Source organism: Pistacia vera, unplaced genomic scaffold, assembly GCF_008641045.1.
Source record: "Pistacia vera cultivar Batoury unplaced genomic scaffold, PisVer_v2 Contig333, whole genome shotgun sequence".
NCBI classification, from domain to species: Eukaryota; Viridiplantae; Streptophyta; class Magnoliopsida; order Sapindales; family Anacardiaceae; genus Pistacia; species Pistacia vera.
In genome coordinates, this window is record NW_022196150.1 from 302,175 (window position 1) to 318,105 (window position 15,931).

The 15,931-nt window shown below is 41.3% G+C and overlaps 1 protein-coding gene across 1 annotated transcript; it reads left to right on the forward strand.

The window, feature by feature from the left end:
* The first annotated feature begins 2,882 nt into the window (after positions 1-2,882).
* On the forward strand, positions 2,883-7,231 carry LOC116137747 (DUF724 domain-containing protein 3-like). The gene is given in 7 exon segments (XM_031423444.1): positions 2,883-3,254; positions 3,257-3,439; positions 4,499-4,579; positions 4,708-5,173; positions 5,474-5,575; positions 6,285-6,455; positions 6,534-7,231. Coding segments are annotated over 7 exon segments (2,073 nt in total).
* The last annotated feature ends 8,700 nt before the right edge of the window (positions 7,232-15,931 follow it).

Genomic DNA, 15,931 nt, shown 5'->3' on the forward strand with positions numbered 1-15,931 from the left:
TAATATGACAATATCTTATAATATGAAACATATTTTGACCACATTTTTTTCTTTTAAAATGTTTTTTTTTTTTTTTTTATTTCTTTAACTAAGACCTTAAGAGTAAATCATCACTGACTACCAAAATAATATTAAATATAGAGTTTAAGCATTATTTAAAATGTTTCGACTACTTCTTTTGCACACATTTGGCAAATAGTAATATAATATTAATTTTTTTCTCGAAAAATCATGTTTGTTTTACTGTTTTTTTTTTCCCTAGACTATTCATATCTTGTTCGCAATACATATTTTTTTTCTCTATTTTCAAAATCTAATTCTATTTTATTCAACTTTTTTTAAACCCCTTAGGTTTGTTAATTTAACTAAACACCCCCAACAAAAAAGTTTATAAATTGACAAAAACACCCCCATTCACCCACATTTGCCAGATTTCAGCCATTACCACCAGAAGGTGGCCAAAATCTACCGTAATGGCGCACTATCGACTGGATCTGGCCAGTAGTGTGCCGATCTAGCATTTTTCGGTCAGATCCACCGTGTATTTAGCTAGAAAAAACCAAATCTAGCCAAAGATCTCGAGTACTCACCCATCATAATTTTCTAGGGAAAACTCTCACTTTTACACCCAGCATCAACTATCCAAACACCTAAAACAATTCTTAAATACCTAGGGCCTAACAAATCTCAAATCAACAGGAACAAAACCACTCAACGACACCACCATTCCAACACTTTTCTTTGACAAATTTTCTGAAAAAATATTCCACAATCACTCTCAACGAAAACCAAACTTACACATTTATCCAACCTTTTTTTAAATCACTCTCAACAGCCCTACTTGAATGACATCTTTTTCATTTTTTTTTTTTTTTTTAAATTCCCCTAGACAAATTATCCAATATCCATGTTGTTTGTTGCTCAAGTTGGGTCCGATAAAAGAATGCAAAAATAGCCTTCTTAAAGTGGGCTGGCTTAATTGAGTGACTGGGCGCACCCAGTGACTAACCATGTTGCAAATAGGCTCCATGAGCAATATAACTCAATGAGGTGGAATTACATATTCGTCAGTGCTTTGGTGGAAAACTGGACGCTCCAACTAGGATGTAAAGAAAATCGACCCAGCCTGGGCAAAATATATAGACGGTCCGGCTCGGGAAAATTGGGCCAAGGTTTTGGTGGGCCAGACCCGAGCCTGGGTATTAAAGAAGTTTTAAAAAACAAAAATATTATGTTTATAATCTAATCTCACAACCTTCTCTTACAACCCTAACGTGGTAGTAAAGTTAACAATATTATGTCAACTGACGACTTTGACTAAACAGGAATAGACATTCCTTAAAGACGAACGATTGTTCATTTATTAGGAACAATCATTCTTTCTGTTTCTTCGTAAGGAACAGTTTTTCCTTATGAAGAAACGATTGTTTATGTTTAATCAAAGTCATTTAATATTTTGGAGGTGGTGAGAGTTGACGTGATAGTTATCAACTCAATTATTACGTTAATGTTGTAAAAGAAGATTGTGAACATAATATTAGTCTTTGAAAAACCTCCCAAAAAATTATGATTGCCCCTTGGAAACTACATCGAGACACCTATAAAACAAAATAAAGTACATCCAATCCAACAGGCTCTTATAAAATAAATAACTAAAAACCCTCTAGAAAATTACCCTACCCCTCGTACATCTAGTAAAATTTGAAAAACATCTCTAAAACATTTTAACTGAGCCTTGCATTCTTTTAAAAAAAAAAAAAAAAAAAAAAGTGAATTTGGGTTTGGGTATAAGAGCAAAGCCTGATTAAGGCCCACTTCAGATGCTTACATCTTCTTAACAAAATTCAAACCTTTTAACATTAATTTTACAATAAAAATTGACTCAAAACACAATCTTATAAATTTTCTCTCACAATCTCGATATAATAGCTCGTAATTGGGCAAACAGAACTTATTTACAAACTGATCAATTACGAGCTATCACGTTAACATTGTGAGAGAAAATTAGTGAGATTGGATTATAAGTATAGTATTGTCAAGCATAGTAACTATAAAGATAAATGAGAGGGGAAAAAAAAAAAAAATAGAAGTGATACTAATACTAATTCATTAGGTTGTGTTATGAGAAAGTCTATGATAGCACGGTGAAATTGATGGTGTGGTATCCGAGTCAATGTTTACATACCAAGTAGTTTTTATATTTAGTGACCATCAATTACATTCAATATAAAGATAAATGAGAATGAAAATTTCACAGTTAATGTAAATTAATTGAATAGTGATATAGACGATGTAACACGACCGTGATATTCTAGATTTATAGATGATGTAATAAGATTGTGATATTCTAGATTTTTAAAGATATAGAATAACGTTAAAGTTAAAATAGAAACAAACAATAATTTATAATATAAATATTTAGTAGCATACAATTCCAAAGTACTGTATTATATACACAGCTAGCATTGGCTGGAATGGGGATAGTTTTTTTTTTTTTTTTAACATTTATTTAATAGTTTATTTGATTTTAAATTTTCTAGAAGTGCTTCCAAACCTCAATTAAACAGACTTTTAAAACTCAACCAACTTCATCATTAAATATTCTTCAAAACAAAACTCCGTTCAATTTCTCTCCATTGAATTCCTCATTTGTTGCAGTGAGTTAACACAAACTCTGACACCCGTGCACAATGTATCACTGCATAAGGAAAACGAATCGTTCGCCACTGGCTTTAATCTCTATTGCATTCTAACTTAGGATAAAAAACAAAAGCATAAAACACCTCGTTCTCTCTCTCTCTCTCTCTCTCTCTCTCTCTCTCTCTCCGTTTTGTTGCTCAAGAAACCTTTGATATTTTCTTTATACATTGTTAGGATAAAAAATGAAACTGAAAATGCCCGGCGGTGATGACAAATCCTTCATCAAAAAAGGCTCTTTAGTTGAAGTGAGAAGTGATTCAGATGGGTACAAAGGTGTTTGGTACGTGGCCAAAGTATTGGAGCCACCATCACCACCACGATTGACACCTTCTCCTCCCAACAAAAGGACTAAAAATGTTCATATAGAGTACCAAACTTTGCTACGTGATGTTGGCTCTGGAAAGGCATTAACTGAGTACGTTAACTCCTCTTTTGTGAGGCCTTTGCCTCCAAACGATGAGCATGACCTTCAAGTCAATGATTTTGTTGATGCCATGTCTCTTGATGGGTGGTGGATTGGTGTGGTTGTGGAAATAAACCAGGAGCAAACATTTACTCTGTGTATTTTGAGAACCCACCTCAGTTGCTTCATTTTAAGCGTCATGAGTTGAGGCCTCACTGGGATTGGGAAGGAGGCAAATGGATCCGACCCCAAAAGCAGGTGGCCAAGATCAGCAGTCGGGTTCTGCGCCGGCGGAAGGTATTCAAGTTCTTGAAGTTTGTTTTTGTTGGGTTTCATGTAAGTTGGTTACGTAAAGTTTTTGTTTTTATGAGTATGGTGGATAATTTGTTTGAGTTCTGAGTCAAAGGTGCCATATTTTTTAAATCTTATTCAGAGAATGTAATTAAAAATAGTAAAGCCGATGACTTTTGGTTGGTGGAGTTTGTTGGAGTTGTCGACTACTTCAGCATTAATGGGTAACGGAGACGCACTCGGGGGTCCCGCTGTAGGATTCCTTTTAAGTTATTAATTCCTTTTTGGGTTGGGCTTAGGAATAGGAATTCTTGTAAAACTAGGTTTAATCCCTTAAACCTAGTATATAAACATACTTTTCTCTTGTTATGGGTGTGAGAACAATTCATTCATTGTAAACGAGAGAAGTGAGGCATATTGCAATAATATTGACTCAGCTGGACGTAGCCTACATTGGGTGAACCAGGGTAAATCGCGCGTATTACTTTCTTTGTTTACTGTTTGTTTTGTTTAACTATTATTATTTTGTTCCTGTTGCTTCTCTATTTCGTTCAGAGTTTATAAATGAAGTTGCTTTCTGAGTATATATGGTGATTAATTTGTTTGAGTTTTGAGTCAAAGGTGTCATCTTTTTCAGATTTTATTCAAGGAATAAAAGGGAAATTCTTAAAGCTGATAACTTTTTAGGTGTGAAGTCTATAAATGAAGTTGGTTTCTCTCTTTTTTCTTCTTAAGCGTTCTCTATTTTATTGTTCTTCATTGTAGTTATTTTGTTTCACATGGAAGTAGAAATTCTCCATCATGTGCCATACACATTTTATGAGTGTGAATAAAACAATGAGGTTGACTAAAAATTAGGGTTTTCATTTTTCTTTGTATTTGTTAGATTTGATTTTTCCTTCATCCCCTGCAAATTCCATTCCGTTTTAGGTGTATTATTTTCCGAAATAGATTCAGCTGTCTCAACTCAACTAGTGTCTGTGTTCATTGATTCGAATATGTTTAATATCTATAACAATAAATCCCTGAAATAGAATAAACAAAATAGCACGCCTTTATGACGAGCTAATCACATTGTTTCTGGATGTCCTTGACGGCATGCAGTATGAAGAACAGTCACCCTGCAGCGGCACTGCTAATCCTGAAGAAACTGATATTGTGGCTAATTGCAAGAAACTAAAATCGGTAAGTGCAAATATTGCTTTACTTATCCAAGAATATCAGCTAAGATCAGTGTGAAATTTTGTTCTCTTGAATTTCATTTGACCTTAACTCCGTCTCATGCATGATGTTTAATCTTGCTTTTGAACCAGATAGCAAAGAAGAAAGGTCGCCCTGGCTGTTTGAAAAGAAAGAGAGGAGAGCGACAAAAAACATCGGCTATAGGTACACAAACTCTAGCTGTTGATGTACTTGTTTTGAAGGACTATGATAGTACTGATGCTGAATCACCTATAAGTACTGGAAAGTCTAAACGTACAAAGCATGATGGAGTCGGAGAAGATGTTGATAAATTGTTATTAAAGTATCACGAGATTGATGATGGATTATCAACAGAAAACATGGAAGAATCTAAAGTTAGAAAGCATGATGGAGCTGGAAGTTCTGTTAAAAAATTTGCTTTCAAGGATCATGCAATTGATGCTGAGTCGGCTAAAAACACAGGAGATTTTGAAGGTACAAAGAATGATGGAGCTGAAGGTGATGCTGATAATATGGTTTTAAAGTATCCTGTGATTATTGATGCTGAATCACCAACAAATGCAGCAGAATCTAAAGGTAAAAAAACTCAAGTGAATGGTATGCAATAACTTGATGCTACAGTTATGTCTTCAGATTAACATTTTCTTACTAATAATACTACACTAACAACCCTCTCTCACAATCCTGACGTGGCAACTCGCAATTGGTCAGTTCATAATGAGTCCTACATAGGTCCCGCATGAGTCTCACTAATTAATTGCGATCTGATCAATTACGAGCTGTCAAGTCAGGCTGTGAGAGAAAGTTTGTAAGAGAGGGCTGTTGGTGTAATATTACTTATTTTCTTACACATAAAGAAGTATTGTGATTTTTTAGATGAGAAGCGTTATGAAGCTAGAGTAGCTGTTAATAAAATGAACTTAGAGGATTATGCTAGTAATGGTGTTGAATCTTCTGAAATCACAGGAGAGTCTACAGGTATGGAGCTTATTCTACTTCAAAGCGGATCTTGAATAAACCATAAAGCAAACTAAAATAGCTACGAAATCATGGTGCATTATCATTGGGGGAAAAAAATTGCCATATCTAAAAGTTGCACCAGCATTCAGCAATGAACTTAACAAGCATATGCTGTAGAAAATAATACTACAGAAGAAAAATGTTAATGATTGATCTTCTACTTTTCTTCTTTTTTGTAATGTCAGACTTAGACACTAGGTGTTCTTAAATTACTAGTTGAACATGTTTGTTGCATCTTTTGTGAAACATATTTGAATATCAGCTACAGCAGTCCACTAGTTTGTTTACATGTTTCCTCAGCTATTGTGCAACATTTACACAATTAACCGCATATGTGGTATAAAAACTTTTGTAATTAGTGAAATGAAATACCATCTCCTTCCTCATAAAAATCAATGTTTGTGGGAGGCTTGACATATCCTGAGAATGATTACCATGAAAGGAAAGATGAGATAAGTTCTGATGTTGCACATCCTAGATATTGTGCTAAATTGCAAATCATAATCAAAGCCAAGCCAAGCATTTCATTTTCTTTGAGCTGGGAGACATATTGAAATAAAATAGTTGGGCCTTGGTTTCTTATCCTTCTGTTTAGCATATCGTCTATTTATTCTTTTGTTTGGACTTTTCTCGTTTTGGATCTTAACTCCTTTCATGGATTTTTCAGGTTCTAAAGATGCATCAGCAGAAAAAGCAGCTAACATTTCTGATACAGGTTGCAGTACGAGAGAAGCCGAGATGGCCATTGTACAGTTACCGGGCGACGTGGATACTGCTGCTAAACCTACATCAATGTGGTTTGATGGGTTATGCAGTCGAAAAATTCTGATTGACTCAAGTAAGCTGATGTGAGTTTTAATCTAGTCCCACTTGTTATAGTTGGCTTGATAAATTGGTTTTGGTTTTTCTTGTCCAGGGTTTCTCTGTGGTAGGACTATCAACCAGAACCAGAGGAATAAGGCTAAAGGAAAACTAACTCAAATTGTAAAGGAATCTACCGCAAACGACTCAGCCGGTGATAGAGTAAGAGAAAAGAATCAGTGCTTCCCTGGTATGGAGCTTTCATCAATGCGGAAAACTTTTTCTGAGTCTGTAGAAGTATTGGAAACAATGCCACAGAAGCCTCACTTCCATCCTTTAAAACAATGCAAAGAGATGTTTCGCGATGGATTAGCATTTGGTTACATGATAACTTTTGCCAAAGTGGTAAAGCGGACATCTGATTTACAAGTCAATGACCCAAAGAGCATCTTTGATAGCATTTCTGAAACTCTTCAAGACATAGAATTGCATGGCTTTGACGTTCAGCCCATACGGAATCGTCTGACTGAGCTGCAATTAATGAAAGATAGACAAGAACAGCTTCAAGAGGTTTCGAAAGAATTTGAACATCAGATCTTAGACCACACTCATGAGCAAATGAAAATCAACGCAGAGTTTGCTGAAGTTGTTGAAGGAATGAAGTTATTAGAAGAAAAGAAGAGAAAGATTATGTTACTTATGCAACAAAATGATTCGAAGATTACTGAACTGAAATCAGATTTGGATGTTTGTAAGCAGGATATTCAGAATGCTCAGCTTGATTTTGAAAGTCTGGCTGCAGCTCCTTGGTGACTGATCTGCATTTTGCATACCTCTTCTGGGTTCTGCTGTCTTAGATTGTTGGATGGCCTAATGAAACTGTCTTTGATGTTTAGAACGCACGATATATAGGGTTGAAAGTAGGAACTTGATTGGCATTTTTGTTAGCTCAGTAACTGTGTACATAGTCCTTGAGTTATTGTGCAGTTAATAGTTATTCACGATAGAACTAAGAACACTAATATTGTGGATTTACAAAACATCTATAGTTTGAATCAGGATCTCTTATTGATCTAATTTTACCTTCAGTTTTATAGTTATGTGGATGTTAATGATTCATTGATAAGATAAAAACTTAGATTAAGACAGCATCTTTATCTTGTTCAATGCATGGTGTTGATGCGTGATTTTGCACCAACGAAACACATGTGTGAAATGTTATATGGACTCAGAAGTCACACGTGAATGTAATGGATAAAGAGATAGTAAATGCAATGGGGACAGTTTTTAAAGTGGTTCGGATGCTAAGGTAGTAAGTCTTACGTCCACTGATGTTTATATTGATGATAAGGGTCAGGTCGCTATTAGCTGACTGACTTTACAATGATATTACAAGGTATCAAATGCTCAGAATTCTAAAGAGAGAGAGAGAGAGAGAGTAATTAATCAAGAGTAAAAATGTGCGAATCCCTTTTAATGAGAGATGAATTCCCAATTTATAGTCAGATGCCATGAGGCAATGATTACTAAATCTGTAAGTTGGTGGGATTATCCATGCAAATCCTTCTTTATGTCACATTGCCCACCTTCCAGAGTGATTTGCGCAATTTAGAGCAGGGATTGGACACGTGGGAGCACCACAGCCTCCTGGCTTGCCTGATGCGCACCCACTATCCTGACAGAAGCAGACGGTGGTTGTTCCAATGATCTGACTTTTGTGGGCTAAATGGTCCTAACGTCAGCCCTTGTATTTTTAGGCATAACCAAAGCCCCCTAATTTTTAAGGTTTGAGGAATGAACCTTAGAAACTACAAGTCGTGCCACAACGGGATGATTTCTGGAAATTTTAGTCCGTTTGAAAGTAGGTCGGAGTAGCATTTTTATGAGCGCGACTTCGCATACTTAAGGACGAGCGACCTGGTTTCATCTGACGTCACCCGTTTATTCTGGTGATAGGAAGGCATTTAATGAAGCAATCCCTGTGCTGATAGGTGTGTCCCTTGCGTGGTAAATGCCAGCCAATCATATTTAATGCCTTGCATACTGAAACAATGCGCTTTATCAGAACATTAAATGCATTATGCGTTGGAACGGCGCACCTTATCAGAGCATTAAATGAAGATTTAAGATGCAATTAATGCTCTGAGAGTAGTATGGCCGTCGTTTGAGCTTTTCAATTGGAAAGATGAAAGTTTAACTTTATCCAGTCGTTTCGTTCACCCTTCCCCGCTAATGAGTGACACGTGGCCAAGATCAACGGTAAGAAGCCTTTACCGCTCAAACGTCATTTCGATTCCGAGGAATCCAAACGCCAATTCCCGCGTTATAAAAACCTCAAATTGTTTTCAGGCAATGTCACCATAGCCTTTTTCACAAAGAACAAAAGATTTCCACAGGCCAGGAACCTTTGTCTTCCAAACCTGTATTTTTCTGGCATTTGAAGCAGAAACTGTCGTCTTACTCTGAGAGGTAAGAGTTTCCTTGCCATTATTTCATTTTTTCCATGAGTTAATGGCGTCAGTCTTCCGGTAACCCATCGGAGACTAGTCGTTTGAACCGGGTTTGAGCCGTGAATGGCGGCTCAAATCATGTTGCTAGGGTTTTTCTTTAGGATTTAAGGAGTTTATTTCATCCCACGTCATCGTACGATATAGCGTACGGAGGCCAAATAACCCTTCTGCTTGTCACTTTTGCAGACTGGCAAAATGGACCCCTCGACTACTAGACCTGAGCAGGGAACCAGCTCGTCCCCGCATGGTGCTCCTAGCATCCCTCTCGAGGTTTTCTCGGTACTCACCGAGGAAGAACTCGAGAGGTTAATAAGCCAATTCGGCATCGAGGTGCACTCGTCGCGATACCCAACAAGCAGCTTGGCCGCGATCTCTGAGGAGATTATCAAGGGTGGAGGACTTATCCCTCTACACCCTTTCATCAGGTGGTTTTTGGACCACTTCAAGGTCGCACCGATGCAGCTGACCCGAACACGTACGTCATTACTGTTGCAATGTACATCGTATGTCAGGAAAACGGGCTGGGCGAGCTGACCGCCTTGGAGCTCGGTTACTTATATTATCTGAAAAAGAGCAGGGACAAGGATTCGTATTACTTGTCCAGGCGACCTACCATTGCCGACGGGATACACAGTTATCCCAGCAACGCGGGGGCCTACGAAACGAAGTTTTTCTTCTTTCGTTACGATAGCCATTGCCGCTTCTAGGATCCGAGTAGGCCTCTTTCTCTTTGTTTGTATTTCTGCTTTGCTTTGGCGAACTTATTGCGTTCGAAGCGTGTTCGCTCTTATGACCTAGTTTTTTCTTCTTGACAGTTAACAAAACGACCGAAATAGGGCTGTTCCACGACAGGAGAAGAATTGTACACTTCGGCTCCCTACCTGAGGACAAGCGAGACGAGAGGACACTTGTGACGACCGCTAATTTGCGAAAATATGGTTTCTTTAACGCAAGCGCATCGTTAGAGCCTCCACCATGTAAGTTTTGCTAACTAATTCTTTTCCTGGTCGTGGAATAGAGTGCCTTATTAACCTTGTCTTGCATGCAGCAACCATGCTGCTGAAGGAACCAGAGCAGCCTCGACGAAGGCCTATCAATTTTCCTTGGTCGAAGAAAGCTAAGCCGGCCGAAGCTGCTCGAACAATCCCCCTGGCTGAGGGCGCGACCCTGGGCCAATCGACGCAACCTTCCGAAACTTCTTATTCGCAGCCGGTAGAAGATGCAACAACGCGAACCACGAAGGTTTCCCAGCCGTCGCCTACTCGCTCAAGGATGAAAACGATGGCTTAGCGGAAAAAGAGAAGGTAGATTCAGGCCGAGGAATCAGAGACCAAATCTAAAGGCGAGCAGCTAAGGAGGTCTCAGAAGGACGTCGGGAGAAGGCCGAGAAAGGAATCAAGGGTTGAACCGACTGCTACTGAGGGTGCGAAGACCGGTACCCCAGTGTTTGATTCGTTGGGAAACCTATCAGAGTATTTACAGCCGGTGGTCTACACTTTACTGGAATGCGGACTCTCGGAATCATTCGAGCAGTTCACAATTTCCAACGACGTCGACCTGATGTCTATGTCGATCCAGCATATAAGCAAAGTGAGCGAACTGTTCCTGGCGAGGACTACCTTTAGCTTCTTTTGATAGGTTAACTCCATCTTTCTTTGTTCATAGGCCCTTCTTTCCATGCGAATGTCCCTAGAGAAGGCTCAACTGGGGGCTGCAAAGAGGGAGGTCACACTGAAGGGAGAGAACGCGATGCTCAAGCGAAACCTGGAGGTCGCTGAAACGGAGAGAAACTTATATTCCGAATTGGCGAACCGGTTCCAAAGCGAAAAGGAAGCGACTCTTCGCACCGTTGACTTCCAGAAGACGCAGCTTGAGAAGCAGGGGGAAGAGATAAAGGAATTGCAAAAGACCGTAGCCAGACTCTCTAGGCAGGCTGGGGAGAAGGACCAGGAACTGAAAGCGGCCTCCCTACAGATCACGCGAGTAGAGCAGGAGAGAGAGGCTTCTGAGAAGCTAAGGTAGGCTCTTGAAGTTGAACTTTAGGGAAGTTAAGGGAAAGTTGCTTCCTTGATAGAGGAGATGCAGAAGCAAGCTGAGGAGGTCGAGGAGAGGGCTGTCGAATGGGCGATCGAGTCTATCTACGCCCTGCAGCCGAGGAATCAGCAGCTCGACCTGTCCGACCTCCCTGATGGCTGGCGCGAAACACTTATGACAATGGCACATGAGGATGATGAAGCAGCAGCCTCCCAAGCAGATGGTTCGGGACATGCTTCGGGTAGACCTTCAACCAACCAGCCTTAGGACGTGGAGGTCGCCCCCTTTAAGAGTCAATTTAGGGTTCTCAGCCATATCTTTTTTGCCTGCTGTACTCCTTATTAATAAAATTCACATTTTTTACTTACACAATTTCTGTTCGTTTCATTACACATGAGTACTTTCTGATTGTTTACATTCATTGAGTCAAAGATAACATAACTCATTCGCACGAAAAGGATTATACACAGAGATTGTTACAAACGTCCAATATAAAATTTTACAAAGAAATGACTTACAAAAATCAGAAATTAATTTACAAGGAAAGCTGAGTTTGGAATTACTGATAGTATGGCCGAAGGTGCTCAACATTCCAGGCTCGGGGTACCTTGGAACCGTTTAGCCTTTTGAGATGATAAGTCCCCGGTCTGATTACTTTATCAATGCGGTACGGACCCTCCCAGTTTGGCCCTAAAACTCCCGCACTTGGTTCCCTGGTTCAAGGAGAATTTCCTTTAACACTAGGTCGCCGACCTGGAAGTCTCTTCGCCTGACATTTGAATCGAAGAACTTCTTCGTGCGTTGCTGATAGGCTGCTATCCTTAGCGAAGCCTTGCTGCGATGTTCTTCAATAAGGTCTAGGCTTGCCCTTATGAGTGCTTCGTTGTTAGTCTCATCGTACAAGTCTCTCCGAAGTGAACCAGTTCCCACCTCAACGGGAATCATTGCTTCGCATCCGTATGCCAGCGAAAAAGGTGTTTCCAAGGTGGAGGTTCTTGGAGTTGTTCTGTACACCCATAGGACTTCAGGGAGGTCGTCGGCCCAATTCCCCTTAGCTGCGCCAAGTTTCCCCTTCAGGGTGTGCTTGATGGTTTTGTTGACAGCTTCAACTTGGCCATTTGCTTATGGTCTCGTGACACAGGCGAATTTCTTATGGATGCCTAGCTCGTCACAAAATTGTTTGAATTCCTCGTCGAATTGTTTTCCATTATCTGAAATGAGGGTGTGAGGAATTCCAAAGCAGCACAATATTCCTGAAAATGAAGTCTTTGAGTTTTCTGGTCGTGATCACAGCTAGCAGTTCAGCTTCTAACCATTTAGTGAAGTAATCTACCGTGATCACGGCATATTTGACTCCCCCTTTTCCAACTGGCAAGGAGCCAATGAGATCGATCCCCCACATGGAGAAAGGTCAGGGGCTAGTCATAGTTATCAGTTCGTGGGAGGGCACTCGCGGTATGCTCGTGAACCGCTGACACTTATCACACCTCTTGACAAAGTTGTAAGCGTCATCTTGAACTCGAGGCTAATAGTACCCTTGACGAACAACCTTGTTTGCAAGAGATCGTGCGGCGGTGTGATTACCGCAGATCCCTTCATGAATTTCCCTCATAATGTAGTCCGCTTCTTCGCTGGTTACACATCGAATGAGAGGTGCACTAAATCCTCTCCTATACAGTTGATCCCCGATGAGGGTGTAGCGAGAAGATCTTGTTCGCAAGACCCTTGCCTCGACCTTGTCATCCGGCAAGATCCCATTCTTGAGGTACTGGAAGATGGGAGTCATCCAGGGATCAGAATGCGTCATATTCATGGCCTGTTCAATCGGGCTGATACTTGGGGTTTCAACGAGCCGAATAGGAATGCTATCTGGTGCCTCTGAGTCCAACGACGAGGCTATCCTTGCCAGGGCGTCCGCCACAGAGTTGTTGTCTCTGGGGATCTGAGTGATTTCAAAATGCTTGAATGGCTCGAGTGTGGCTTTAGCTTCTTTCAGATAACGGACCATGTTTTCTTCCTTGACCTGATATTCCCCCAAAATTTGGTTGACGACCAGCATAGAGTCACTGTGGACACTGATCGCGATTGCACCCATTTCTCTGGCCAACCGCAACCCGGCGAGCAGGGCTTCATACTCAGCCTCATTGTTGGTTGCTTTAAATCTGAACCAAAGAATGTTATAAATGCGAGCCCTTTCGGGGCTCAGAAGAAGAAGACCTACACTGGCCCTTTTCCTATTCGATGACCTGTTGACGTGGAGGCTCCAGGTCGACAGGTTCTGAATATTTTCCTGAATGGCTTCACCAGGCTGTTGCTCACTTGGAAGATAAGAAAATTCTGAGATGAAGTCAGCAACTGCCTGCCTCTTGATAGTCGATCTCGGCTTGTACTTAAGATCGAACTGACTTAATTTGGCCCATTTAAGTAGTTTACCCGATGCTTCTGGCTTCTGAAGGACTTGCCTGAGTGGGTAATTAGTCATCACATGGATAGTATGAGCGTGGAAATAAGGTCGCAGTTTTCTGGAGGCGATCAGCAGGGCATAGGCTAATCGCTTCATTTCTGGATACCGCATCTCGGCATCCGTCAAGCGCTTGCTTGCATAGTATACTGGCCATTGTGCCTTTTCTTCTTCCCGAATCAGAGCTGCACTGATCGCGAACTGAGAGACGGACAGGTACAAAAGCAGGATTTCTTGTGGGAAAGACTTGGACAGGAGAGGTGGTTTCCCGAGGTGTTCTTTTATGCTTTGGAACGCCTGTTCGTACTCGGGTGTCCACTTGAACTTCTTGTTGGCCTTTAGGATATTGAAGAACGGTAAACAGCGATCTGTAAATCTCGATATGAAGTGACTAAGTGCCGCTATTTGCCCATTAAGACACATGACCTGTTTTTTGCTGGTCGGGCTCTCCATATCGAGTAGAGCTTGAATCTTCTCAGGGTTTATCTCTATCCCTCGCTGGTTTACCATGTACCCCAGGAATTTTCCTGACGATACTCCGAAAGAACACTTGAGACAATTCAGGTTCATTCTATACAGTCGGAGGATGTCAAACATCTTAGCGAGATGCGCGATGTGCTCTAAGGTGACCTGGGATTTGACAAGCATGTCATCCACATAAACCTCCATTGTTTTGCCAATCTGGTCGGAGAACATTCGGTTAACCAACAGCTGGTAGGTCGCGCTAGCGTTCTTGAGGCCGAAAGGCATAACTTTGTAACAATATAGCCCCCAGTCTGTAATGAAGGACATATGCTCCTCGTCTGGCCCATACATTAGAATTTGATTGTATCCTGAGTATGTGTCCATGAAACTTAGTAGCTCGTGCCCCGAGGTGACATCCACGAGCTGGTCAATTCTTGGCAGAGAGAAGCTGTCTTTAGGGCAAGCCTTATTGAGGTTGTTGAAGTCAACGCAGGTTTGCCACTTGCTATTTGGCTTCTTTACCAGAACTGAGTTGGCAACCCAGGTCGGGTAGAGTGCCTCTCGGATGGACCCATTTCGGAAGAGGTTGTCCACTTCAAATTTCAAGGCAGCATACCGCTGCAGATCCATTGCTCTTCTCTTCTGGTGAACTGGCTTGGCTTGGCTGTCGATGTTTAACGCATGACAAATGATGTCCGAGTTGATCCCAACCATATCTGCGTGTGACCAGGCAAACATATTGATATTTTCTATCATGAAGCTAATCAGCTGGAACGCGACCTGGGGGTTGAGACTGCTCCCAATTCTTAACACTGGGCTCGGATCTTTCGGATCGACCGATACCTCAGACAAATCCTCAGTCAGGCTACTGGAAGGGGTTTCCTGGATTCGAGGATCTATATTATCCTCTGCTAGGCCAGGCTATGGCTCGATCCGGCTAATCGCCATAGCTTGTCGGGACACACACCGCGAAATGCCCTTTCCTTTACACGTCATCTGCACTGCTTTTATGTAGTAGTCGCGAGATGCGCTTTGCGATCTATTCACTTCCCCTATCCCTATTGGGGTTGGGAACTTTATCTTGAGATGGTATATGGAAGTGACCGCTTTGAAGTTTCTCAATAGTGGTCGCCCCAGGATTCCATTGAAGGCCGATGGGTAATCCACGACCAAGAATTCAGTAACTTTAGTTACCTCATCGTAGTCACCCAGCATAACTGGGAGCTGGATCGTTCCTTTGGGGATCAGGTGGTCTCTTGTAAAGCCGTAAAGAGGGATCGAGGCGGGCTTTAAGTCGGCCTCGTCCAAGTTTATTCTTTCGAAAGAGGTCTGGAACAAAATGTTCACGGCGCTTCCGTTGTCTACGAGCATTTTGCAGACGTTATGGTGTCCTATGAGGGGTGTGATCACAAGGGCATCGTAGTGAGGATGATGCAAACGAGTTGCCTCCTTCTCGTAGAAGGCGATCGGCTCCTCCTTTCGAGCTTTTTGTGGTCGCTGCGATGTGTTCATCACCCTGATCGGGTCGTGATGAGCTTCACGAGCGTACCTTTCCTGCGCACCCCGTATGTTTCCTGCGAGGTGCGGTCCTCCAAAGATTATGTTAATGCTACTATACCCTCTGCGATCACGACGCTTTCTCCCTTGTTCCTCTTAACTCTTCTCTTTTGCAGGAGCGGAGTCATCAATATACTCCTTGAAGTGCCCTTTCTTGATGAGCTCTTCGATTGCTTTCTTTAGAGCTTGGCATTCATCTGTATGATGCCTATTATCCCGATGGAAGCGACAGTATTTTTTGTTATTTCTGGCTGTCGCAGGAGTTTTCATGGGTTCTGGTTCACCGAGCAGACTGGCCTCCTCGGATTTATCAAGAATGGCTGATATAGACACATTCAGTGGAGTGTATGGAATTCTGTCGCGGTCGCAACGAGGAACAGGAGCATATGATTTTTTGTGCTCATAGCGGGGTTTCTTCCCTTTTCGCTGATCGTCAGCATCCCCTCTGCGATCAGCTCTTCTACTCTCCCCCCTACCAGACATATT